The 27,733-nt window shown below is 32.7% G+C and overlaps 1 protein-coding gene across 4 annotated transcripts in view; it reads left to right on the top strand.

Moving 5' to 3' along the window:
- Window positions 1–27,733, top strand: part of LOC143044717 (putative E3 ubiquitin-protein ligase HERC4) — a 279,500-nt gene that overhangs the window by 13,845 nt on the left and 237,922 nt on the right. For all 4 annotated transcript variants that reach the window (XM_076216809.1, XM_076216805.1, XM_076216806.1 and 1 more), the window contains exons 4-8: window positions 1,061–1,137; window positions 10,704–10,893; window positions 13,981–14,012; window positions 15,021–15,112; window positions 25,450–25,580. In XM_076216809.1, coding sequence (XP_076072924.1) covers window positions 1,061–1,137; window positions 10,704–10,893; window positions 13,981–14,012; window positions 15,021–15,112; window positions 25,450–25,580 — 522 coding nt within the window. The remainder of the gene's footprint in view (window positions 1–1,060; window positions 1,138–10,703; window positions 10,894–13,980; window positions 14,013–15,020; window positions 15,113–25,449; window positions 25,581–27,733) is intronic.

Raw genomic sequence — 27,733 nt, 5'->3', positions numbered from 1 at the left:
TCCGTCGTTGTTAACTTTTACAAAAATCTTCTCCTCTGAAACTACTGGGCCAAATTTAACCAAATTTGGTCACAACTATAATTGAGGTTTCTAGTTTAAAAATGATGACCCAGCCTGCCAACCAAGTTGGTTTTCATGACTGAAAATAGAACAATGGTGTAAAATGCTAGTTTTGTCTATTACCAAATGTAATTTGAAAACTTAATTTAAATAGAGAAATTTGACAGTGGGGCAAAAAAGTTCAGAACGATTAGCTCAAAGAAAAAGAAGCATAGAGTCAAAATTTTGTTTTGTTTTGAGAAAGTGGAGACATGTTTGTTTTGATAAAATTTTGAAGTTATTAAAAAAATTATGACCATTTTCAAATGTAGATGATGTTCAACATTAGTTTTGCCCATTCAAATAATTCAATTTAATTTCATTGTTTGTATTGCAATTAAATATGACACATAATTGCTATTCTATAATACCCTAGTACATAGCTAGATTAAGGAGAAACTTTAAGTCATAACATCAATGTGATCAAAATAAACAAACATGGCACCTATTAAATTACAGTGTAAGTTTTGACAAGACCTATGTAGATAAGTTTTGTCTGATTTTGAATGAAATTATTCTACCAATGATATTATTTTAGATTGATAAATTAAAGATAACCTCGTATGGATGTTTAATGAGTTGAAATGTCTATAATTTTCTAAAACATCTATCACACAGGTAACCAGTAATTTTTGCATAATTCTTACTAAACAAGTAACATGCAAAGTTATCAAACGTTATTTATGATAGGGAACGAGTTGGGATATATAAACACTGTAATTATTTGTTTTATGTGAGGTAGATTCCTTTGGGTAAATTTAGGCAGTATATCTGTATGTAATACTTGTTGTATAGCTCTTTTCTCAAACAATTTCAGCATAATCATAATCAGTTACTATAATAATATTTCATTCTACAATGCTTTGCATGGAAAAGTAATATTTTGTTAATAATGTGTTTTATTTTGTTACCTCTCCTCAATTCTTGTGTTTAAGAAATTTATTGTAATTATATTTTTCAGAGTAATAAAGACATTGGTTACATATCATATCATACAGATTTGTTCTGGCAACAATCATTCTCTAGCCTTAAGTAATGGTAAGTCTAGTAGATCTGGTCACTAAAAGTTGATAAAAAAGGCAGCTTGGTCATAATTTGACTTCATTTACTCATTAGCTCTTAATTTTTTGTAACAGTTTTACTAAAAGTGTTATCATTTTGCATAGATGTTGGTAAAACATATAATGTATGTAAATATATACTTCCCTTTGAAATAATTTTCAAAGAATGCATGATCTGTACAGTTTCTCAAATTTCTGAAAAATTGATATTCTAGTATCATACAAATTCTCAGTATGACAAAAATTTTGTTTCAAGTTAGAACCGACAAATTAAACCTTTCATACCTTTTGTTTCCTTGAACTTGTTTTGAGTGTTGGATGGTCAACTAAAGTCATATGAAACTTTGAATTTTAAAAAAATTAATGCATATAAAAAATGGAAAACAACACGTTTAATAATTTATTGCGTCCGAAGCGCTTTTCTGAATTTACCATCATCAGGAACGCTCAAAGCCAAACATTTTAAATCCGAAGATGTATAAGTACCGAAAATCGTTGAAGAGCTATATGTCAAAAATACCTAAAATAAATAACCAAATTCATCTTAAGCCAACTTTGCCTGAGGGAGTTGAAATTTATAACTAAATGGCTTGGTTTTTTTATTATAAACCTTTTTTTTTTAGAAGAAATTTACTTTTTTAACAGTATTTGTGAAGTAAAAACCATTTATTGATTTGGGGATGTACGGCGGGCGACTGCCAAACAGTGACTGTTCCATTACATAAAAAGCCTTTGACAATTTTTTTTAAAATTTAGATATGTTGTGTCTTGCGACTATAAGTTCAATTTTCACAATTTTAGCTCATCTATATTTTGAGTTGTCACCCTTATTAATTTCCAAAAGTGGTATTTATAATGTGATTGAGTTATTTCTCTTTGTTCAGAAATGGTTAATTATATACATGAAATTTGATTACAACATGGTTAAAGTCATATAAAACGAGTGACTGGTGAAAAATAATGTTTATCCAATTCTTGAACCAATGCATGCATATATCATACTTAGTCTTCTGTGCATGATTTTATCATTTTTCACGTAAATATATTGTATAATCTTCAATTTTTTTTCTCTCTCTGTCTGTTATGATTTAACAAATATGGCAACTCATTAAATGCCGTGTTTTGACTCTGAAGTTTACCGATTTTCACCTCATAGTAAACAATCAACAAAAAGCATGATTATTGAGCATGTGTTTAAGAGGCAATGTCAGAGAGCACCAGGCAGGACTGTTCAACTAAAAAAAAATAATTTGGTCAAAAATATAGTTTACCCTTTCAGTATAACATACTGACCGGGAATATATAATTTTTTTTTAATTTTTTGTGAATTTAACTTTTTTTTTTATGAAATTCAATATAAGCGCTCAAACTGCGAATTTTCATTGAAATGTATGGGGGAAAAGCTAGTTTGTAACCGTTTTCAATGATCAATCACAGGAGAAAAACAGCAATTATGAATAAAATACCTATATGGAAGTCTAGTACTATGTTGGTGTAAAAAATAATGAAAATAAAATGTTTGGTATCTTTTTGATTTTTTTCAAAAAATAAGGTAAAAAAATGCTAAAATAATGAAAATTGAGAAAATTGAAAAATGCCAGTTTCTAATCGTTTTCAATGATCCATCATTGGAGAATAACAGCCCTTATGACTAAACTACCTATATGGAAGTTTAGAACTATGTTGGTGTAAAAAATAATGAAAATAAAATTTTTGGTATCTTTTTGATTTTTTTCAAGAAAAAATGTTAAAATAGGGAAAATTGAGAAAATTTGAGAAGAGCCGTTTTTTGACCGTTTTCAATTATCCATCACCAGAGGAAAACAACACTTATGACTTAACTACAGATATGGAAGTCTAGTACTAAGTTGTTTTAAAAAAATAATGAAAGTACAATTTTTGGTATCTTTTTTACTTTTTTACTCAGTAAAAAAATGCAAAAAATAAGGAAAATTGTAATATTGAGAAAATTATGCTTTGGCAACCCAACATGGTATTACATGGATTAAGTTGCAAAATACCATAAACTTTTGCATCTTTATTGTATTTATTATGTTTTAGTGATAGTTTTTGATGAAAAAAATTAAAGAAAAAAAGTTGTAGTCTTGTCGCCACTTTGTTCCTTTGGTTGCCATAGGCATAGCAACCATAAAATGTACACTATTCATTTCCTGTATGCCTTTTTTGTACAAATTTTCACCATGGAAGTACTTAGTTGGAAGATGCAAGACAATTCTCATTGAATTGGCAATTAGATCATAAGTCAATGCCACAGATACCTACAATACAATTTTTGCTGTACTTTGACCTTTGACCTCAAAGTAAAAAGATGACTTTTGTTTACAATTTTGTGTCGGGAGCATGATCTGTTTGCCCTTTTACAAAATCTTTTGATATTAGGAAAGGGTGCAGCACCTCAAGACAATCTGTTGTGTTCCAAGGACCATCATCCCCAAATTTATCCAAACCTTCCTTTTGGGGTATTGAACCATGTGAACCTTATAACAAAATTTCATAGAAATCCATTAATTTAAACTTAAGTTATTGTCCGGAAACCAATGTGTCTTCAGACAACAACAATGATGACATCATACAATTATACATTCCCAAAAATTGTTAGCGGTCGAAAATAATAAATGATTAGATCCTCATTTCTCATCCTTATATATTCTTAACTCCCAACTGGCATGACCATCATGACCATGGATCTTGTCCATTTATATTTTTTTTTTTGGGGGGAGGGGGGAGGATTTCAAATCAAGGACGGACACCACATGAATACATTAGTACATGCACGTATATAATTGATAGTGACAAAATCTACAAATAAGAAATAAGCATGCTCTTGGTTTTTGCAAAATCAAATATGATATGCAGAGTGGTTTAGTTCTTTATTGAAGGCTGTACCTATTACTATAAACTTTTACATTGCATGGTCTCTTAATGGAGAGTTGTCTGATTACAATTATGCAGAGGCGGATTTAGGGGGGGCAGGGGGGCTTATAAAGGGAATCACTGAAGCGTGTCTGGAGCGGGCCCCCCTTAGGTCAGTCCGTGGGCCCCCTCTTATGAAAATTTCTGGATCCGCCACTGTTATACTACATCTTCTGATTTTTATTGTGTTCCATAGCAGTTTCTTCAAAACCTTTGGAAATAGAAGCACCGTTTATCTTCATCACTTGGTTTGTATAAAAGTCAGAATATGACAACAGAGAATTTTTACCATACGTCACAATGATTATGGCCTAAAGAGAACTATGATAGGTACATGTAGCCGTGAAATTGGCAATCATATCAAATCTCCTTTGTTAATAAGACGGATAACTTGGCCTGATTAAATGTGACATATACTTAGCTACAGTGTTAACATAACAATTAGTTTATTCTGTTTATTAATTCAATCCAAGATAATTGTTTATTTGAATGACAGATCCATGCATTTTGCGATCATTGGATTTTAACGAGAGGGTTCACTCTATGGTCACTATGCAGTGGCGGATCCAGGGGGGGGTTCCGGGGGTGCGCACCCCCCCTTTATTTTTGCCGATCAATGCATTTGTATCGGGACATATGTTTTGCACCCCCCCCCTTTGCCCTGGGTTAGCACCCCCCCTTTCGAAAATTCCTGCATCCGCCCCTGCTATGCATATGGAAAATATATCGGCAAATTGCTTCCTGGAAGCAAGCAATTTAAAAAAAGTAAACTTCTTCTATAAGTGGACAAATTAAAGACTTTTCTTCAGAAAAAAGTATATGTACATAAGTTTAATAATGAAAAGTATCCATTTTGTTATAAAAAACGTATGCATCATTTTTTTTTAATTTGAGGTTTCATATGACTTTAATGTCTTATCTCACAATTACAATTGGAGAGACAAATTTATTTGAAAATGTTCTGTTTCGTAAGTCTTGATGATTAAAAGCTATGTGTATAGTTAGAAATTTACAGTTCATTGTTGAAGATAATTACAGATGATTTTTATTCATTTTTGAAAGACATTGTACTCTATAAATAATCATATAATTGTATCAATAAACCAATTTGACACAATTATATAAAGTATGTTCCCTATTGAAATTTTGAAAACAAGGATATAAATAATCAATAAAATTTTTGTTTTTTTTATCTTTTATTTGGTAAATCAAGATTTTACTATACAAATCCTTGGGTAAATTAATATATTGTTTGAAGAATGTTGTGGTAGATTTGTTGGTTTTTTGTCGGCCCTGCAACTTTTGTTGCAGAAAGCTCGACAGGGATAGTGATCTGGCGGCAGCGGCTACGGCAGCGGCGGCGTAAGCTCACTTCTTAAAAGCTTTATATTTATATAGGTGGAAGACCTGGATGCTTCATACTTTGTATATAGATGCTTCATGTTACGAAGTTTCCGTCAGTCACATGTCCAATGTCCTTGACCTCATTTTCATGGTTCAGTGACCACTTGGAAAAAAAGTTCAAATTTTTTGTAATGTTGAATTCTCTCTTATTATAAGTAATAGGATAACTATATTTGATGTGTGCGTACCTTGCAAGGTCCTTGTGTCTGTCAGACAGTTTTCACTTGACCTCGACCTCATTTCATGGATCAGTGAACAAGGTTAAGTTTTGGTGGTCAAGTCCATATCTCAGATACTATAAGCAATAGGGCTAGTTTATTCGGTGTATGGAAGGACTGTAAGGGGTACATGTCCAACTGGCAGGTGTCATCTGACCTTGATCTCATTTTCATGGTTCAGTGGTTATAGTTAAATTTTTGTGTTTTGGTCTGTTTTTCTCATACTATATGCAATAGGTCTACTATATTTGTTGTATGGAATGATTGTAAGGTGTACATGTCTAGCGGGCAGATGTCATGTGACCTTGACCTCATTTTCATGGTTCAGTGGTCAAAGTTAAGTTTTTGAGTTTTGGTCTTTTTATCTAATACTATATGCCATAGGTCAACTATATTTGGTGTATAGAAATATTTTATGACCTGTATGTCAGTCGCCCAGGTTTTATTTGACCTTGACCTCATTTTCACAGTTCATTGCACAGTGTTAAGTTTTTGTGTTTTGGTCTATTTTTCTTAAACTATAAGTAATGGGTCAACTATATATGTTGTATAGAAGCATTGTTAGTTGTACATGTCTGCCTGGCATGGTTCATCTGACCTTGACTTCATTTTCAAGGTTCATTGGTCTTTGTTTAGTTATCTTGGTTAATGTTAAGTTTATGTGACAGTTGTATTGTAATAAAGCTTAGCTTTATACTTAGGACTATCAACATAATATCAATGATTAGTATAGAAGGCGAGACATTTCAGCGTTTTCACTCTTGTCTAAACTAATTTTCTGAATCAGAATGCTATATTTTTATATTTTTATGATGAAGTGACTTTCCACATAAATTGAATACAAACTGTATATACATGATATATATATAGGGTTCTTTGAAATGATGAATGTAAACCTGTATTTATTTTCATTATTAATTAGATAATATCACATTAAAGTCCATCTAAATTAATCTTTTGTTTAATTTCTTCATAACTTATTTTAGAGAATTAAGTCGTCACTGGTTGATGTTATTAAATGAAGTTGAGTTATTTCCCTTCAAACAGAAATGAGTATTTAAAAAAAAATGAATTCTTGGGGTTCTTTGATATGATAATTTAAAATTGAACTTATATTTTGGACATTGGACTGTAATAGGTAAATTGATGTAGGAAGATGTGGTATGAGTGCCAATGAGACAACTCTCCATTTTTTGGATGAGGAAGTTTAGTTAGATTATAAAATTTAAGTACAAGAACATTGTTTTAATCATAGTAATTCCATATTTTTATACGACCGCAAAAATTGAAAATTTTTTGGTCGTATTTTGGTATCACGTTGGCGTCGTCGTCTGCGTCGTTTAGTTTTTGCACTCTAACTTTAGTAAAAGTGAATAGAAATCTATGAAATTTTAACATAAGGTTTATGACCACAAAAGGAAGGTTGGGATTGATTTTGGGAGTTTTGGTCCCAACATTTTAGGAATTAGGGGCCAAAAAGGGCCCAAATAAGCATTTTCTTGGTTTTTGCACTATAACTTTAGTTTAAGTAAATAAATCTATAAAATTTTGACACAAGGTTTATGACCACAAAAGGAAGGTTTGGATTGATTTTGGGAGTTTTAGCACAAACAGTTTAGGAATTAGGGGCCAAAAAGGGCCCAAATAAGTATTATTCTTGGTTTTCGCACAATAACTTTAGTATAAGTGAATAGAAATCAATTAAATTTAAACACAAGGTTTGTGATCACTAAAGGAAGGTTGGGTTTGATTTTGGGAGTTGAGGGCTGAACAGTTTAGGAATTAAGGGGCCAAAAGGGTCCAAAATTGAACTTTGTTTGATTTCATCAAAAATTGAATAATTGGGGTTCTTTGATATGCCGAATCTAACTGTGTATGTAGATTCTTAATTTTTTGTCCCGTTTTCAAATTGGTCTAGCTACATTAAGGTCCAAAGGGTCCAAAATTAAACTTAGATTTTAACAAAAATTGAATCCTTGGGGTTCTTTGACATGCTGAATCTAAAAATGTACTTAGATTTTTGATTATTGGCCCAGTTTTCAAGTTGGTCCAAATGGGGGTCCAAAATTAAACTTTGTTTGATTTCATCAAAATTTGAATAATTGATTAAATTATGCCAAATCTAACTGTGTATGTAGTTTCTTTAATTTTTAGTCCCGTTTTCAAATTGGTCTACATTAAAGTCCAAAGGGTCCAAAATTAAACTAAGTTTGATTTTAACAAAAATTGAATTCTTGGGCTTTTTTGATATGCTGAATCTAAACATGTACTTAGATTTTTGATTATGGGCCCAGTTTTCAAGTTGGTTCAAAACAGGATCCAAAATTATTATATTAAGTATTGTGCAATAGCAAGAAATTTTCAATTGCACAGTATTCAGCAATAGCAAGAAATCTTCAATTGCACAGTATTGCGCAATAGCAAGAAATTTTCAATTGCACAGTATTGTGCAATAGCAAGAAATCTTCAATTGCACAGTATTGTGCCATAGCAAATATTTTCAATTGCACAGTATTGCGCAATAGTAAGAAATATCTAATTGCACAATATTGTGCTATAGCAAGAAATCTTCAATTGCACAGTATTGTGCAATAGCAAATATTTTCAATTGCACAGAATTGCGCAATAGCAAGAAATATCTAATAGCACAATATTGTGAAATAGCAAGAAATTTTCAATTGATTAGAGTTATCTTTCTTTGTCCAGAATAGTAGTTGAATCAACTTAAATCATTGTTTTATACAATAAACAATGTATATGCACTTTTACTACTTATTCTAAAACAATCTTTTACAAGCACCTTTTGTTACATTTTAATATTTTATGATGTATTTAAATGAGTAGTTATTTTTGCAAACTCCATTAGAAATTTGAATTGAGATCAGTTTTGGAAAAAGGGAAAGGGGGCTGTGAAAAAAAAATGGGAGGGGGAGTTAAATTTTTTTTCATTTCAAATTTCATAAATAAAAAGAAAATTTCTTCAAACATTTTTTTGAGAGGATTAATATTCAACAGCATAGTGAATTGCTCAAAGGCAAAAAAAATATTTTAAGTTAATGGAACCACATTCATTCTGTGTCCGAAACCAATGCTGTGTCAACTATTTAATCACAATCCAAATTTAGAGCTGAATCCAGCTTAAATGTTGTGTCCATACTTGCCCCAACCGTTCGGGGTTCAACCTCTGCGGTCGTATAAAGCTGCGCCCTGCGGAGCATCTGGTTTTTACCTGCAATGGACTCAGTTTGTTAGACTGTCCGTCTGTACAAATAAAATATACATCAAAGTTTTACAACACTCATTTTAAAAGGAGAATTAAGTTAAAAGTTTTCTTGGCTTTTTAAAAAGGGATTGATTAAATATTTGGCCACAGCTTGATAATATTGAGTTGAAGTGAGCAAGCTTATTTTTACATCTTAAATGAAGCCACGCTTGTTTGATGATAGTAAGAAATTTAACTACACTACAGTAATTGTACATGCACAATGCAAGGACATTTTTTGTAAAACTTTTCATTGTTCTAATTGAAGAGAATGATTTTTAAAATGTTTGGTCTGGGAACAATCAGTAATGCTACAGTAAACATGCATAGAATATCTAAGAGAACAGTATCATAAAGGGCTTATCCAACTTAATTGTGATGACTTATTAGGTCTTTCCACTTTTCTGTGGAAAGACCTATTGTTTTTCTTCTAATTATTTTTTATTTTTTCTCCGCCAATTTTTGTTCTTGCGATAAACATTTGTATTGCAATATGTCGCTTAGATATTTGGTATATGATATCGAACAGTTTATGCGCTTTTGAAATTTACCCTGCGTAACCGAATACTTTTCTTTGTAGGAGTTATCTCCCCAAACACTGTTTTCCTTGTGTCCACAACTCCTTCGCAACCGTAAAAGATTGATAAATTTATTTTATAAAATTGCTCGTTATATCCTTCACATGATTTGTGCAATTTCGACCGAAGCAATATGAACGCTCCATATGAGAGTTATTTCCCCTTTTGTATTTGAAATTTTGAAATGTATTTTAAACTGGAACACCATAAGTGATAGAGACCTAGGATCTTTTGATTTGAGGTCCTTGGTCCAAAAAAATGAAAATTAGGTCAAGGTCAAAGGTCAAGGTCATATTCTAATTTTTGAATTGGGCTTATTTCCACTAATTTCCAGAAATCGTATAAGATATCGACAAATTATTTTGACTAAATTGTTAGTTGCGACATGTCGTAACTTAATAATTTTAGTTGAAAGGGTGCGAAGACAATGATTGGGAGTTTTTGCCCCTATCATATCTAATATTATGTGTAAAGTGATATAATTTATTAACCATACATATTAGAGACCTAGTGTCTTTTGATTTGAGATCCTCAGTTTGTGACCTTGAAAATGAGGTCAAGGTCATAGGTTAATTTGACGTTCTAGATTTTGACCTTTGCTTTAAATTCATATCTATACATCATAAAGCCATATGTCGATGATATGAACTGACATTTTAGACTGATTTTTAATATTTTAATATCAAAATAGATATTAACTTGTGGAAAGACCTTCAATTGTTCTCTGAACAATTGGTTTTTAATTTTACAATGTTTTCTTGGAAGAATTACAGAAAAATATAAAAAATTTAACTTTATTATAAAGGCGAGGTCTGTACACTATATGGATAAAGAACGGCAATGAAAGTGCTTTACTATCTACTTACTAGTTGCTTCCTATTTTTTATCCCCACATTCAGTGGAGCAAGTATTAAGTGTTACCGTTGTCTGTTGGTACCTTTGGAGTTATATCGAGTACATTAACTGCATATTTTGTCCTTCAGAAGGTTTGTTGGAAAAACACTACTGTAAAGATTTTACAAGAAATCATGGGAAAGTCTTTCATTATCAGTTATCTTTGGTTTAATTTATTCATAACATGAATCATTATAATTATGTATGTATATTTGAAACCTTTTTGAAACCATATCTCTATCTTTTTTTTTAGATGGTATTGTTTTTTCTTGGGGAGCAAATAATTATGGTCAGTTGGGAACAGGTAGTTCTTCACAACACATGGATATACCCCAACCCTTGCTTAGTATACGAGGGATACCAGTATCACAGATTATAGCTGGGGGAAATCATTGTTTCATTTTGTCTATGTCTGGTGCTTTGTTTGGATGGGGAAGAAATAGGTCAGTATAAAGTATGAAATATGTCAGGATCATATATAGTGTAAAGAAGATAGTACTCAACTGAAATATGAGTCGACATAAAACACATTGAATGAAAACAGTGATAATTGCCCACTGATATGTTACGCTGACTAAGTATTTTATTCATGTGATTCCTATGTCATATCTATTAGTAGATGGAAATATTGAAATCCATGTACTGCTAAAGTTCTAAAAAAACTATCATGGTGGAGAACCATAGTTATAAATATTATTATTCCACTGCTTATACATATTGATAGTTTAATCAATATTTGATTGGTTGACACTTTCCCATGTGTGATTGAACAAATCTTCATATTCCCCTCTGAAATATCGGGACTACATTGTGCCACGTAACGCGACTTTAATGTATATAACGTTTTAAACTTTTTTTGTTAAAGAGCAATAGGAAAAATCATAAGCGTGTTCAAATTTATTCAGACGATAAAGCAAAAAGACTAATAATTAACTTTTGATCTGTACTGTTTATCAATGTGTATGCCATGTAAAGCGGATAAAAAAAACAAATGTATGCAAACTATTATTTTATGTTCAGGTTATAAACAAAGCATAGCTAGTGGAATAAAACATTCATTTCCCATGGCTTCAGAGATATGAAGATTTTAAACTATCGAAAAATCATATTTCCCTCGGGCACAGACCTCCTTAAATATTCTTGGGTGAACAAATCTTCTTATCTCCCTTAGGCACGGGAAATAAATGTATAATATTGTGACTTTATTATACCCCGGCTTTAAAATTATACCCCCACTTTAAAAAAGGAGGGTATACTGTTTTAACTCTGTCTGTCCATCCATCCATCTGACAGTCTGTCTAACAGTCTGTCTGTCTGTCTGTCCGTCTGTCAGTCCATCTGTCCCATGAATATTTTTTGTCCCATTTTTCTCAGGATCTACAATACAAGGATTTCTGAAATTTGGTTTCAGGGTTTATATAAGTCTGCTATACAGTGTGATGCGTTTTCAGATTTATCACTCAACAACTTCCTGTTTACTGAACACTTGCATATTTTTACACTATTAAAATTATCCACTTGTGGCGGGGGTATCATCAGTGAGCAGTAGCTCGCAGTTTCACTTTTTTTTTAAATGTTTCCATGAATAAAATATGCAACAAGTGTTGAAAATTGCAGAATCTACACATAAAATACATAGAACTCATTCAATGATTTAACAAGTGTTCCCGTTGTTTTATCTGACAGCAAAGGTTGAAGCAACTTTATTTCCTGAATTCAATCAAATGGTGTTATAAATTGGGAGCTACTTCAAAATACAGGAACATTTTTTGAAGCAAAATTTAGCAGAGCTTGTAAAACAGTAAAATACCATAATAACATAACATTGTTTCTATGGTTAGGGAACAAACAAATTAACTAAAGAAGTATTTCTTTGAAAAGTTAAGTGTAAATGTCAGTGTAAATCAAATTTTATACAAAAACATTTACTTTCTTGTTGGTAATTTCTAAGAGGTGAGACTAATTTATGTAGAAAATCTGTAAATTCTATTTCTTTGTGGAAATTTGAAATAATAACTTTTTCAAAGAATGCAGATCTATACAGTTTCTCAAATTTCTGAAAAAATTGGTATTCTACTATTGTACAAATTCTCTGTATGACAAACATTTTGTTTCCAGCTATTACTAGCAAATCAAACCTTCATACCTTTGGTTTCTCTGATTATGATAACATAAACTTGTCAAGTCTTGGATGGTCAATAAAATTAATGTCAGTAAAAAGAAATGCAAAATAACCTATTTTCAAATATTAAAAAAGTTTTATTCTTTAGGCTGTGGAAAATAATTTTGCAAAATATGTAGATATGCATACTATTTGTTTTGGAAAAATTTGGCTGTTCTATTTGTTGCATTGCTTTGTATTCATCAATATAAATTATTTGCTTGTTTGCCTCACACTACAAACAGGGCACTTGCTGGTATGCCAGTTTATGTCAAGCCTGCGAATTTTGTCACAGAAAGCTGTGCAAGGTTCTCATGCCCGTGAGATAGTTTTCACCAGACCTTGACCTCATTTCATGGATTAACAAGCAAGGTTAAGTTTTGGTGGTCAAGTTCATATATCAGATGCTATAAGCAATAGGTCTAGTGTATTTGGTGTATGGAAGGACTGTAAGGTGTACATGTCCAACTAGCAGGTGTCATCTGATCTTGACCTCATTTTCATGGTTCAGAGGTTATAGTTATTTTTTTGTGTTTAAGTTTGTTTTTTCTTATACTGTATGAAATAGCTCAACTATATTTGGTGTATGGAATGATTGTAAGGTGTACATGTCCAACTGGAAGTTGTCATCTGACCTTGACCTCTTTTTTCATGGTTTAGTGGTCAAAAATAAGTTTTAAATTTTTTTTAATTTTCTAAAACTATATGCAATAGCTATAGGTCAACTTTATTTGGTGTATGGAAATATTTTATGATGTACATGTCAGTCGAGCAGATTTTATATGACCATGACCTCAATTTCAGGGTTTGTTGCTCTGTGTTTAAGTTTTGAGTTCTAGTCTGTTTTTCTTAAACTTTAAGCAATAGGTCAGCTATATTTGTAAGGTGTATATGTCTGTCTGACCTTATTTTGGTGGTTCATTAGTCAATGCTAAGTTTTCATGTCTAATTTGTTTCTTAGATACTAAAACAGTAGGTCAACTATATTTAATGCATAAATTGATTGTAAGTTGTACATGTCTGTCTTAGCATGGTTCATCTGACTTTCACCTCATTTTCATGGTTAATTGGTAAATGTTAAGTTTGTTTCTTAGAAAGTATAAGCAATAGGTCAACTATATTTGGTGTATTGAATGATTGTAAGGTGTACATGAATTTCTCTGACCTTGACCTCATTTTATGGGATCATGTTGAGTTAATGTGATACAAGGAGTAAAGCTTTATATAAAGGACTACATGTATCAACATAAAATCAATGGTTAGTATAAAAGGTGAGACATTTCATATGTGCACTCATGTTCTAGTTAAAAAAAAAGTGAGTTTACATAATTTGTTTAAAATCTGTGAAATGTTGAATATATTTTTTCAGCTTTGGACAGCTTGGTGTGAATGATGAAAATGGTAAGACAGTAAAAAAAAATAATAAAAAAATTGGTCAGAAATATTTTTGACAAACCAGACTATTCACAATTTTGATTTTGCGTATACATTTAATATAAGCATGTTTGAATTGTGGGATTTTAGTTTGAATTAAGATTAAAATGGAGACCTGAATTTCATGCTGAGATTATCATGCTTGAACATAGTGTGTTAGTGACCTAATACCATATATACGGGTCAGTAAATTCCATATGGGGTGAGAGCGACCATATGGAATTTACTGACCCTGTATACATGGTATAAGGTCACTAGCAAACTATGTAATGAATTTATCTTACCGACTATCTTTATTTGTTGAAATTAGAATAGAGTTGTCTCATTTGAAATCATACCATATCTTCTTATTTTTATTTTAAAGCGTTCAAGTGTTCAATTTTAAGATCCTACTTTCATTGGTCTGCACAACAAAACTAATGTCAACAATAACAATTTAATATCAACAACCTTGATATAACAATACTAAACTTAACTTTCAATGCATTTGAATAATCAAATAGTGCCAAAGTCGTAACTCCACTACTAACAGTGTATTGAAATAAGCCCTGACTCCCTACTAACCTAATATGGAATATACACAGTCTCCACGCGGACAGTTTTAACCAATCATATTCCTAGAAATGTATAGGAGGTGAGATAAAAAGTTATCCTAAAGAACACACAGGTATATCATAGATATATAGCTCAGAAAAAAGGGAGAAAATATGTGACCTCAAACAAAGAAACAATAGATATGAAGAAAACTTTTCTGATCATCTTTAATTTCCTACATTTATTGAATTAAAAAAGTAGAAAAAAATAAATCTGCATCATTGCAGGTAGTTTCCATGTTTGAAATTGGAATATTACACACTTCTACAAACAAAAACAACATAATGCATGCATATCAACATATCAGCTTAATCAAGGCATTTCTATGAACACTTAAATGTTGACTGAACTTTGATTATCTATCAGTCTGAATATTTGCAGATCGTAATCATCCAACCCAGTGTAAATCTTTACGACAGCAGAGAACAGTGTTTGTTTCCTGTGGGGAAGATCACACATGCACATTAACACAGGTAAAAGAATATGCTGAATTAAGCCACATGATATTATGCTGAGTTCACATGTAATTCGAATTCGATTGGCATTTGCATTCAAAACGTTTTACGTCCAAACATCAATTCTAATTTGAATTACAATGCGCTTCAAGTTCGCTAAACTATCCAAACGATGTTAACTTTTAATATGTATTAACAAAAGCGTATTTCTAATGCGAATTGGATAATTCGAATTAAAAAAGAAGACTGTGTGAACACCATTGGCGAATTCGATTCACATTCCATTCAAATTCAATTCGAATTCACTGTACCTGTGAACGAGGCATTAACTTTTGTCTGTGTAGGAGAAAAGTAATAGAATGCAAGAAAGAAGTACTACATTTTCTATATGCTGGTGGCTGTAGTGGTCCTAAACAAATATAAATCAATGAAATTTAAACACAAGGTTTATGACCACAAAAGGAAGGTTGGGATTGATTTTAGAATTATTGGTCCCAGAAATTTTGGAATTAGGGGCCAAAAAGGGCCCAAATAAGCATTTTCTTGATTTTCGCACTATAACTTTAGTTTAAGTATATAGAAATCTATGAAACTTTGACACAAGGTTTGTGACCACAAAAGGAAGGTTGGGATCGATTGTAGGAGTTTTGGTCCTAACAGTTTAGGAATTAGGGACCAAAAAAGGGCCCAAATAAGCATTGTTCTTGGTTTTTGTCGAGCCTGCAACTTTTGTTACAGAAAGCTCAACATAGGGATAGTGATCCGGTGGTGGCGGCTACGGCGGAGGCTACCGGGGCGGCGGCGGTGTTAGCTAACTTCTTAAAAGCTTTATATTTTAGAAGGTGGAAGACCTTGATGCTTCATACTTTGTATATAGATGCCTCATGTTACGAAGTTTCCGTCAGTCACATGTCCAATGTCCTTGACCTCATTTTCATGGTTCAGTGACCACTTGAAAAAAAAGTTCAGATTTTTTGTAATGTTGAATTCTCTCTTATTATAAGTAATAGGATAACTATATTTGATATGTGCGTACCTTGAAAGGTCCTCATGTCTGTCAGACAGTTTTCACTTGACCTTGACCTCATTTCATGGATCAGTGAACAAGGTTAAGTTTTGGTGGTCAAGTCCATATCTCAGATACTACAAGCAATAGGGCTAGTATATTCGGTGTATGGAAGGACTGTAAGGTGTACATGTCCAACTGGCAGGTGTCATCTGACCTTGACCTCATTTTCATGGTTCAGTGGTTATAGTTAAATTTTTGTGTTTTGGTCTGTTTTTCTCATACTATATGCAATAGGTCTACTATATTTGTTGTATGGAATGATTGTAAGGTGTACCTATCTAGCGGGCAGATGTCATGTGACCTTGACCTCATTTTCATGGTTCAGTGGTCGAAGTTAAGTTTTTGAGTTTTGGTCTTTTTATCTAATACTATATATGCCATAGGTCATCTATATTTGGTGTATGGAAATATTTTATGATCTTTATGTCAGTCGCGCAGGTTTTATTTGACCGTGACCTCATTTTCACGGTTCATTGCACAGTGTTAAGTTTTTGTGTTTTGGTCTATTTTTCTTAAACTATAAGTAATAGGTCAACTATATATGTTGTATAGAAGCATTGTTAGCTGTACATGTCTGCCTGGCATGGTTCATCTGACCTTGACCTCATTTTCAAGGTTCATTGGTCTTTGTTAAGTTATCTTGGACTTGGTTAATGCTAAGTTTATGTGACAGTTGTATTAAAGCTTAGCTTTATACCAAGGCTTCCAAAATTTCCTGACGACAGCCGGACATTTTACAAAGAAATATTTTTGACGGTCAATGATCAGCTGGATACTTAAATGTAACTTAGAGGATGCATAAGATATATGTGTCTAAGTAATTAGAAGTGTTATATGCAATAAAATTATTAAAACCTGTTTTGTTTTCTTCATTCTAAAAATTGAAAAAATCTTATCCTCGGTATTGTGTCATTTTTCTGTGTTTATCGTAATACAGGAACCATCATTGCATCAGTCAGCTTCAGTACCTGACTTTTCTCATGTTTTTGTTTTTGTTTAAATAATCTTTCTTCTCTCTGTGAGTACTTTACACTTTGCTAATTAAGGCCATCTTATTTGAAACTGTTGATGACAACTGGCTTTAATTGTAGTACAACTTGATACACGTGATACTTTTCTTTTTGTGTATTGATTACCTGACCACGTGACTTTTCCAACTGATGCGGTATTTATAGATAACATTGAGGAGGCCCAATGAAGGATATTGTTTTAAACCATGTAAAATCTACAGAACAGTGATAACATTTTTCTTTGTACACGTTTGCCCATGACGGCAGATTTATAAAGTTCAATTTCAGACAAAGTCTTTATAAGAGTTGGAGATTGTCATTTTTTGATATTATTCTTTATGATTTCAATTGTAAATACATTTTTTTAATATGAAAACAAGAATAGAGAACGCCCCTCTTATTCATAGGACAAGTCAGCTTGGTATACCCAAGCGAAGCTATTCTTTACTATATATTTCAATTAATTTTTCCCTTTAGAGTACCTGAGTATTTAACTCGATGTACAGTGTTAAATAAATAATACATATCTGATATCATACTTATTCATTTATAAATATACTTATTTGAATAATAACTTTTAAATATCAGATAACTTTGTTAAACTGAATGCTCATCTTTTAAAATAATATCAATAAAGGGTGATTAAATAGGATGTTCCGTACACGCTTACATATTTGACCTTGTTACCTGATCACCTTTATGTACATTGTTATGCATCATTAGTTCTATTGATAAAGACAAGCTAAGGACAACTCATCAAAGGTAACAAACCTGTAATGATGTGTAATCACTGAATGATTTATGGCTTCAATATAACTTATTGAGGGATAATTGTTTGACAGCTTATTGTTATTTAAATAAAAGAAAACATGTTTTTTCTATTTTTATTGATGTACACAAGCTAAAGACCAAGCCGTACATTTATGTACCCAGAGAATAAGACTAACTGAGACACTTCAAAGTATCTTAAATATGCTGCATCTGTTGTAAAAAACCCAATTATGACCGAAATATCTTTGTGAAATAGAATGCCCAAGCGGACATGTCCAAAACCCAAACGGACATTTTTAATGATCAATAGTTGGTCAAAATTGAAATGACCGCGTTTTATGAAAAATGCCTTGAATAACAAAAAGTGGCAAACCAATTCTATTTGACCGTTTGAGGCTGAGAGCAGCCGGACTTTTTATGAAAGTTTCGGTCATGTCTGGAATATATGACCGTTTTTGGAAGCCTTGCTTTATACTTAGGACTATCAACATAATATCAATGATTAGTATAGAAGGCGAGACATTTCAGCGTGTGCAATTAACACCTGGCTATTTAATCTCTTAATTGCCTTTAGTGTCCGACTTAAAGGGATTACAATTAAAGGTGATATAATTTTTATGATCATAATCGATAATAGATGAAAGTTCAAAATTGAGGACAAGTAAAATAGCATCTTCAAAATAATAATAGCGTCGCGGGAATTATTATAGCATCACGGTGAAAAAATATAGCGTCGCGGTACCGCGACGCTAAAACGGCCTGGGGAGAACACTGCTTGTTGCACTATAACTTTAGTTTAAGTAAATATAAATCAATGAAATTTACACACAAGGTTTATGACCACAAAAGGAAGGTTGGGATTGATTTTGGAATTTTTGGTCCCAGAAGTTTGGGAATTAGGGGCCAAAAAGGGCCGAACTAAGCATTTTCTTGGTTTTCGCACTATAACTTTAGTTTAAGTTTATAGAAATCTATGAAACTTTGTCACAAGGTTTGTGACCACAAAAGGCAGGTTGGGATCGATTTTGGGAGTTTTGGTCCTAACAGTTTAGGAATTAGGGCCCAAAAAGGGCCCATATAAGCATTATTTTTGCACAATTACTTTAGTATAAGTAAATATAAATCAATGAAATTTAAACACAAGGTTTATGACCACTACAGGAAGGTTGGGATTGATTTTGGGAGTTAAGGCCCCAACAGTTTAGGAATTGGGGGCCAAAAAGGGGCCCAAAGAAGCATTTTTCTTGGTTTTTGCACCATAACTTTAGTATAAGTAAATAGAAATCTATGAAATTTAAACACAAGGTTTATGACCATAAAAAGAAGGTTGGGATTGATTTTGGGAGTTTTGGTCCCCACAGTTTAGGAATAAGGGGTCCAAAGGGTACACTGCTTGAAAATGATGTATTAAGAAATGATGATTGTCTTGAGATGATTAGCTGTAAATTTATTTTTAGAAGATACTATTAATCAATATTAATTTTAACCATGATTGACTGTATTTCATTTTATACTTTAATATTTTATGATGTATTTGAATGAGTAGTTATTGTTGCAAACTCCATTAGAAATTTGAATTAAGATTATTTTTGGAATAAGGGAAAGGGGGAGGTAAAAAAAAAAGGGGGGAGGTAAATAAGAGTTTGCACTGGGGTACAATTTTTCTCGCTTTCAGATTTCAGAAATTAAAAAGAAAATTTCTTAAAATGTTTTTTTTTTGAAGATTAATATTCAAAAGGTATAGTGTATTGCTCAAAAGCAAAAAAATAAATATTTTAAGTTCATTAGACCACATTAATTCTGTGTCAGAAACCTATGCTTCCAAATTCAGAGATGTATCAAGCTTGAATGTTGTGTCCATACTTGCCCCAACTGTTCAGTGTTCGACCTCTGTGGTCGTATAAAGCTGTACCCTGTGGAGCATCTGGTTCCGTATCTTACTTATTAACATGATTAATGGACTTTAGTTAACATTACATACAGTCTGCTGCTGCAGTCAAACTATCCCGGATTTTTACCAAACTTGGACAGAAGCTTGGAATTCCTACAACCAAAAGATAGTATTTTAATAATTAAGGAATATATTTTTTTTCCTCAAAATTGTTTAGCCTGCGATTGACAGCCAAAGTAAGCGAGACACCAGGTTCAGCGGAACACTTACAATTTTTTTTCAATTCTGTGCTCTTACATTAGTGTACCTCAACCAAATGTTACTAAACTTATACACAATACTTTTTACCACAAAACCATGATCAAGTTTGAATTTTGGTGCCTTTATTTTACTGTTATGGTTAGGGTTAATATGCCCTGTTACAAACGGAAAAAAATACTATAAAATCACAGGCCCTAGATATGGCATGGGCACATAAAGAAATTAACAGAGCTTTCTATAGATTTAATTATTTTAGACCAACAGTTTAACCCTTTCCTCCATTGAAATTTATGTTTTGCATAGGATTTTTCAACAAAATATTGAAAATATGCTTTGAAGTATAAATGCATTGTCAAAAACAAATATTCCATCAAATAAATTTTAGTCGGATATTCTTATGAATATCCTATTCATATTCGATACAAATTTTATTAAGTCTGATGCAGACACTTTGTAGGCAAATCGTTTCAACTTATGGTACTACACAGGCGTCAAAAGGCGTCATTATGGAGGAAAGGACAAACATATGAAAAAAAGTGAGTTTTGATAATTGCTGAAAAGAAAATGGTTAAGCTGTGATTAAATACATATTTGAAATATTATACATCTTTAACCTATTTGAAATATTACATATTTACAGTTGCAAACTTCCCAGAGGTGCTATCCAGCACTTTGATTATTAACAATCATGCATTGTTCATGAACATTTATGAACAGTCCATAGTGGTTCATAAATTCGTGAATTTCATTTGGCAGAGATATACATAAATGTTCCATTAAAAATGCCTTGAACATCAGGGGTGCAGGATAATACATATATTATATGAAAATTCAGAATTCAATCCTTTTTGGAAAGTTTGCTATTATAGCTTGCTATTCTACTTTCCTTAAGTTTCAGCCTCAAACTTCTGGTGACAGACTATCGCAATATATTCTGCTCCAAGATAATGTAGTACCAGTGTTTGAATTCTGATTCTTGGAAGATTCTTTTGAAATATTGAGTAACTACTTTTTTGACTGAAAAGATTACAGTTTGAATAAAAAAGAATTCGGGATGTTCACCGACGATTCAGATGAATTTAACTTCATTTTGAAAATGAGTATCACAAACATTACTTCGCGGATCTGCCATGCGCTGAAGAGAAAATCACAAGAAATCTACGCGAGACTGCATTTTCATTCATGAATATTTCATGAATGAACATTTATTTCCCGCTCTACTTTTACTATATGTACGTACGTAAACGTGGTAAAAGCCTGAGTGTATCGAAAGAATCGAGAATGACTGATTAAAATGCGAGAACAAGTTGACATTTTGACCAAGCCGTCGGATAATTGACAAGTGATAATGGTTTGTTTAAACGATATACACAGGTGATAGAATATGAAATACTCAATAATTATATGTCTAATATCTCACGCCAAGGACGAGTAAAATAAAGGTAAATACCGGCTTTGATAAAAAAAAGTGCATTGTTTTTGTCTAAACATCGATTGGAGGTTGATGCCAAAAATCATTTGAAAACTTTTAATTCCGTTATTTAAATACTAATTGTTTCACACTCCAATGTGGATATAAGGACCTTCACTCGTTCAGCATGCTCAAGTGGATCAAACTGACAGCAGAAAAACATTGACCCAACGACAATTCTTCTTTTTCTTCCAATAATTTACATCATACCACCTCTGGTGTATTATCGCAAATTCGTATCATATAGGTAGCATCCCTATTAAAAGCAACAAAGTCAGCATCTACTTCTTAGAATATTATAGCTCAGTGTATCAAGACAAGTGCTGTAGAAATTATTAAAGTTCATGATATGTACCCTTTGGCTAAAATGGCTGCATTTCACCTCACAATTTAGAGTGTTTAGACAAACCTGTGCATCTGAATGATTGTGGTCTAATGAACTTAATTCTTTTGGGCTTTTGAGCAATACACTTTACTGTTGAATATTAATCCCCTCAATGTATACACAATGCTTATTACCACATAACTCAGATCAAGTACAAGTTTTAGTAGCGTCACATTTACAGTTCTTGAGTTGTGACCCTTTATAACGTTAATGCTAGCAGGGGCATTATTTGTGTCCCATGGACACGTTCCTTATTTTTGATCAAAGCCTTTAATATAAATTCACTTTCATTACAGTTGTATTGATTTAAGTTACTGTAACTGTCTTATTTATAAAAAAGGTCTAAGGATGTGGTATTTTTTGGAAAGAAGCAATGCTATCCAAAAGAGTTCAAAGGTCGAAGATGTATTAATAACTATAGGCCACCATACGCTCGTCAATAATGAGAAAAATTTGTACCATATAAGTGTAGTAAGCTATAAAAGGCCCCGATATAAAACATGTTGAATAATTCAAACAAGAAAACTTATGTGTTAATCAGTAACAAAACAGTTTACTAAAAACAAATATGAAGGTCCTAAACCAATAGAAAAAAACGAAATTTACAGGCCCTTGATGTTGACATGGCATGGGAACATAAAGAAATTAACAGAGCCTTCTGTATATTTCATTATTTTAGATCAGTTTTAGGTTGCAATAGAAAATATCAAAACATTTTATGACAAACATGAAATAAAGAAAGATTTTTGATAATTACTGACGAGACAATGGTTTAGTTTAAAACATCAAAGTTGTGATGAAATAGTCATATTTGAAATAATACATGTCTATAACCTTTTTGGAATATTAATACACAGCTACAGTTGCAAACTTTCCAGAGGTGTTATCCAGCACTTTGATTTAAATGGCTTTTTATGCGACAATTTTTGGTCATGTATTAGTATCACGTCGTTGTTGTCGTCATCTGTGTCATCGTCATCGTTGTTGTCAGCGTCGTCCGAAGACGAATGATTTCCAGATAATAACTTTAGTATAAGTAACACAAGGTTAATGACTACAAGAGGCCAAAAAGGGGCACAAAAAAGCATTTTTGTTGGTTTTCGCACAATAACTTTAGTATAAGTAATAAACAGAAATATATGAAATTTAAACACAAGGTTTATGACTACAAAGGGAAGGTTGGGAGTGATTTTGGGAGTTTTGGTCCCAACAGTTTAGGAATTAGGGGCCAAAAGGGTCCAAAATTAAACTTTGTTTGATTTCATCAAAAAATTAATTATTGGAGTTCTTTGATATGCCAAATCTAATGTGTATTTAGATTCTTAATTTTTGGTCCCGTTTTCAAATTGGTATACATTCAGGTCCGAAGGGTCCAAATTAAACTTAGTTTGATTGTAAATTAATTCATGGGGTTCTTTGATATACTGAATCTAAACATGTACTTAGATTTTTGATTATGGGCCCAGTTTTCAAATTGGTCCGTCGTCGTCTGTCGTCTGTCACTGTCGTTCGTCACTGTCGTCATTAACTTTTACAAAAATCTTCTCCTCTGAAACTACTGGGCCAAATTTAACCAAACTTGGCCACAATCATCACTAGGGTATCTAATTTAAAAATTGTGACCAGTGACCTAGCCAACCAACCAAGATGGCCCCCATGGCTAAAAATAGCTAAGCAGTTTTTGGCTCATAACTCAAAAACCAAAGCATTTAGAGCAAATCTGACACGGGGGTTAATTTGTTTATCAGGTCAAGATCTATCTGCTCTGAAATTTTCAGATGAGTCAGACAACCCGTTGATAGCTATAGGTTGTTGTCCCTGAATTGGTAATTTTAAGGAAATTTTGCTGTTTTTTGTTATTATCTTGAATATTATTATAGATAGAGATAAACTGTAAACAGCAATAATGTTCAGCAAAGTAAGATTTACAAATAAGTCAACATGACCAAAATGGTCAGTTGACCCCTTTAGGAGTTATTGCCCTTTATAATAAATTTTTAACCATTTTTCGTAAATCTTAGTAATCTTTTAGAAAAATCTTCTCCTCTGAAACTATTGGGCCAAATTAAACCAAACTTGGCCACAATCATCATTTGGGTATCTAGTTTAAAAAATGTGTCCGGTGACTCGGCCAACCATCCAAGATGGCTGCCATGGCTAAAATAGAACATAGGGGTAAAATGCAGTTTTTGGCTTATAACTCAAAAACCAAAGCATTTAGAGCAAATCTAACAGCAGGTGAAATTGTTTATCAGGTGAAGATATATCTGCCCTGGAATTTTCAGATGAATTGGATAACTGGTTGTTAGGTTGCTGCCCCTGAATTGGTAACTTTAAGGAAATTTTGCCATTTTTTGTTATTATCTTGAATATTATTATAGATAGAGATAAACTGTAAACAGCAATAATGTGCAGCAAAGTAAGACCTAAAAATGAGTCAACATGACCAAAATGGTCAATTGACCCCCTAAGGAGTTATTGCCCTATATAGTCAATTTTTAACAAGTTTCATAAAAGGAGTAGGTCCGGTAAGGACCGATTTTGGCCTCAAATTTCAGGTTCATCTGACGAAAGATTTTGACCACTTTTTAAACACTTAAGTGTCTATTTTATTTGAATTAATTAGTTTATGTGAAAGATTTTAACAGATTTGGTCATTAAAAACGATCCGATTCAAGCTCAAATATGAAAAATCTACCAAATATGCCGAAAAATGTCCCTTTTCAGATGGTTTTTGGTAAAAATGAAAGTGGCCGCATCCGTGTTCATCCTCAACCTTTATATATGTTTTGTATTATCATCAAATACAACTTACATTTCAATATTAAGGATGAAAACGAATGCGGCCACTTTCGTTTTACACGAAAACCGTCTAAAATTTAACTAAAATGCTAGAATTATGAAGATTTCAGTAATTTAGCATGACTTAATGGTGCAAGTACCGGATATATGTGCATTGCATTGTCAAAAACAGCCCATATTTATGTAGCGGAAGCATTCTACTGTCCAATAAATAACTCAAAGTTTACATTTTAACAATTTTGTAAAACTGCTATATTTTGGGGCCAAAAAGGGGTCTTACTGAACCTACTCCTTTGTCAATTTTCACTAACATTTTCCACTGAAGTTACTTTGCCAATTTCATTAGAGATTATTGTAAGCAGCAAGATTGTTTAGTAAAGTAAGATCTACAAACACATCACCATCACCAAAACACAATTTTGTCATGAATCCATCTGTGTCCTTTGTTTTATTCACATAGACTAAGGTGAGTGACACAGGCTCTTTAGAGCCTCTGGTTTAAGTTCGTAGACCACATTTGTTCTGTGTCAGAAACCTATTCTGTGTCAACTATTTAATCACAATCCAAATTAAGAGCTGTATCAAGCTTGAATGTTGTGTCCATACTTTGCCCAACTGTTCAGGGTTTGACCTCTGCGGTCGTAGGGCGCAGCTTGATCTTGTTTCTTTATGGAAACACATAATTTTTTTTACAGGAGGGAGGAGTTTTTACCTTTGGCTGTGGTAGTCATGGTCAGTTAGGGCATGATAATACAAACAATGAGATCCTCCCACGAAGAGTTATGGATATGATGGGAACAGTTGTTACACAGATAGCTTGTGGCAGGTATGTTTGCATGGAGAATCAAATTATCTATATTACTAAATGATTAGAGTTGAAATTGGATGTTAAGTTTTCTTCTTTCACATAAAATCCATGAATATTGTTTTATACCACAAAGGGTTAATGACCAGCATATATAAGTTTATTATGTGTTCATTTCAAGATCTTTTGGGGGTATTTGGGGGTTAAAATCAGGGGAAAAGCCAGTTCGGATGGACTGTCCTTCACAACTTCGGCTCTGAAATTTAAGTGCAGTCATCATTTCTGTCATTGCACATCTGCCTGGCAAAATTAAATTTTATTTCATAGCAGATATGGTAAATATTGATCTTATCAGTTGTCTGCCATTGGGCACGGTGAAGCAATTTATTGGTGAATATCTTGAATATTATAATAGATAGAGATAAACTGTAAACAGCAAAATTATTCAGCATAGCAAGATTTCAAAATAATTCAACACAATTAAAATTGTCAATTGACCCCTTAAGAGTTATTGCCCTTAAAGTACATTTTATATAGTCGTTACAAAAATCTTCTTTTCTAAAACTACTTGGCCTAAATCATCTTTATGATATCTTGTTTTAAAAAACACATTCAAAGCCTTGTATGGACTTGCACCTTCTTATCTTAGTGAATTAATACATTTTTACAAACCAGCACGATCGTTGCGATCTGAAAATGCTTCTTTAATTGAGATGCCAAAAAATGCACGGACCAAAATGTATGGTGAACAGAGGTTCGAAGTGGCGGCCGGGACTCTGTGGAATAGCCTTCCAACAAATCTTGGAAATGAACAATCGCTAGAACTATTTAAGAAAGGACTAAAGACGCATCTATTCAAAGTTGCATTTGTGGATCGGCTAAAAATAGAACCAGATTTTATACAACTGCAAACATATTTTTGGTTCATATAATGCTATTTTGCCATCATCTGCGTCTGCGTCCAAAGACATATTTGGTTTCCGTACAGTAACTTGAGTTTGAGTAAAATGGATCCCTACAAAATTTTACAAGAAGGTTCAATACCACAAAAAGAAGTTGGGGATTGATTTTGGGGGTAATGGTATCATCAGTATAGGAATAAGGGGCCAAAATCAGGCCCAAAACAATTTTTGTTGTTTAGTGAAATAACTTATATGTAAGCGTATGGATCTCTCTGACATTGTACCAGAAGGTTCCATATCACAAAGGTAAGGCTGGGATTGAGTTTGGGGGTAAATGCCCCAATCATGCAGGAATCAAGGTTAAAAAATTCACCTAAAACAAGCATTTTTCTAGTTTCGAGACAATAACTTGTGTTTAAGTGTATGGATCTCTCTAAAATTATACTACAAAGGGAGGGCTGGGATTGAGTGCATGGGGTAATTGCTCCAAAAAGGGGGGGTTAAAAAGTTTGGGAGGGATTTTTTTTACCAATTTTTGTCTTGCCTTGACGAAAGTGAAACATAGGTATGCTGTTTCCGGCGGCGATGGTGGCGGCGACAGCGGCGTCACCAATGTATTAGTTTGTGATTAGGTCTAGTTTATGGTGAACCACAAGTGGTTAATCAATCATATTTGGTATGCATTTGTGTAAGAATTGGCACATCTCATTTCCATGGAGATAATTTAGCTCCACCGCCTTAGTTGTGGTCTATTGACTGAAACTTTTGCTTATTTTACATGTATTAGTTTGTGATTAGGTCAGTTTATGGGGAACCACAAGTGAAAGGTCAATGATATTAGGTATGTAGTTGTGTGAGCATCGGTATACCTCATTTCCATGGAGATAATTTGGCTCCACCCCCTTAGTCATGATCTATTGACTTTGAAATTTTTTCTGAGTTATCATGTATAAGTTTGTGATTAGGTCAATTCAATGGGAACCATTAGTGGCAGGCCGATGTTAATTGGTATGCAGTTGTGTAAGCATCAGCACATCTCATTTCCATGGAGATAATTTAGCTACGCCCCCTTAGTCTTAGTCTATTGACTTTGAAACTTGTGCTTATTTTACATGTATTAGTTTGTGATTAGGTCAGTTTATGGGAAACCACAAGTGGTAGGTCAATGATATTTCGGTATACCTCATTTCCATGGAGATAATTTAGCTCCGCCCCCTTAGTCATGGTCTATTGACTAAAATATTTTCTGAGTTATCATGTATTAGTTTGTGA

This window comes from Mytilus galloprovincialis, chromosome 9, assembly GCF_965363235.1.
Source record: "Mytilus galloprovincialis chromosome 9, xbMytGall1.hap1.1, whole genome shotgun sequence".
Taxonomy (NCBI): domain Eukaryota; kingdom Metazoa; phylum Mollusca; class Bivalvia; order Mytilida; family Mytilidae; genus Mytilus; species Mytilus galloprovincialis.
The sequence above is the reverse complement of the archived record's forward strand: the minus strand, read 5'-3'. Positions and strand labels throughout refer to the sequence as shown.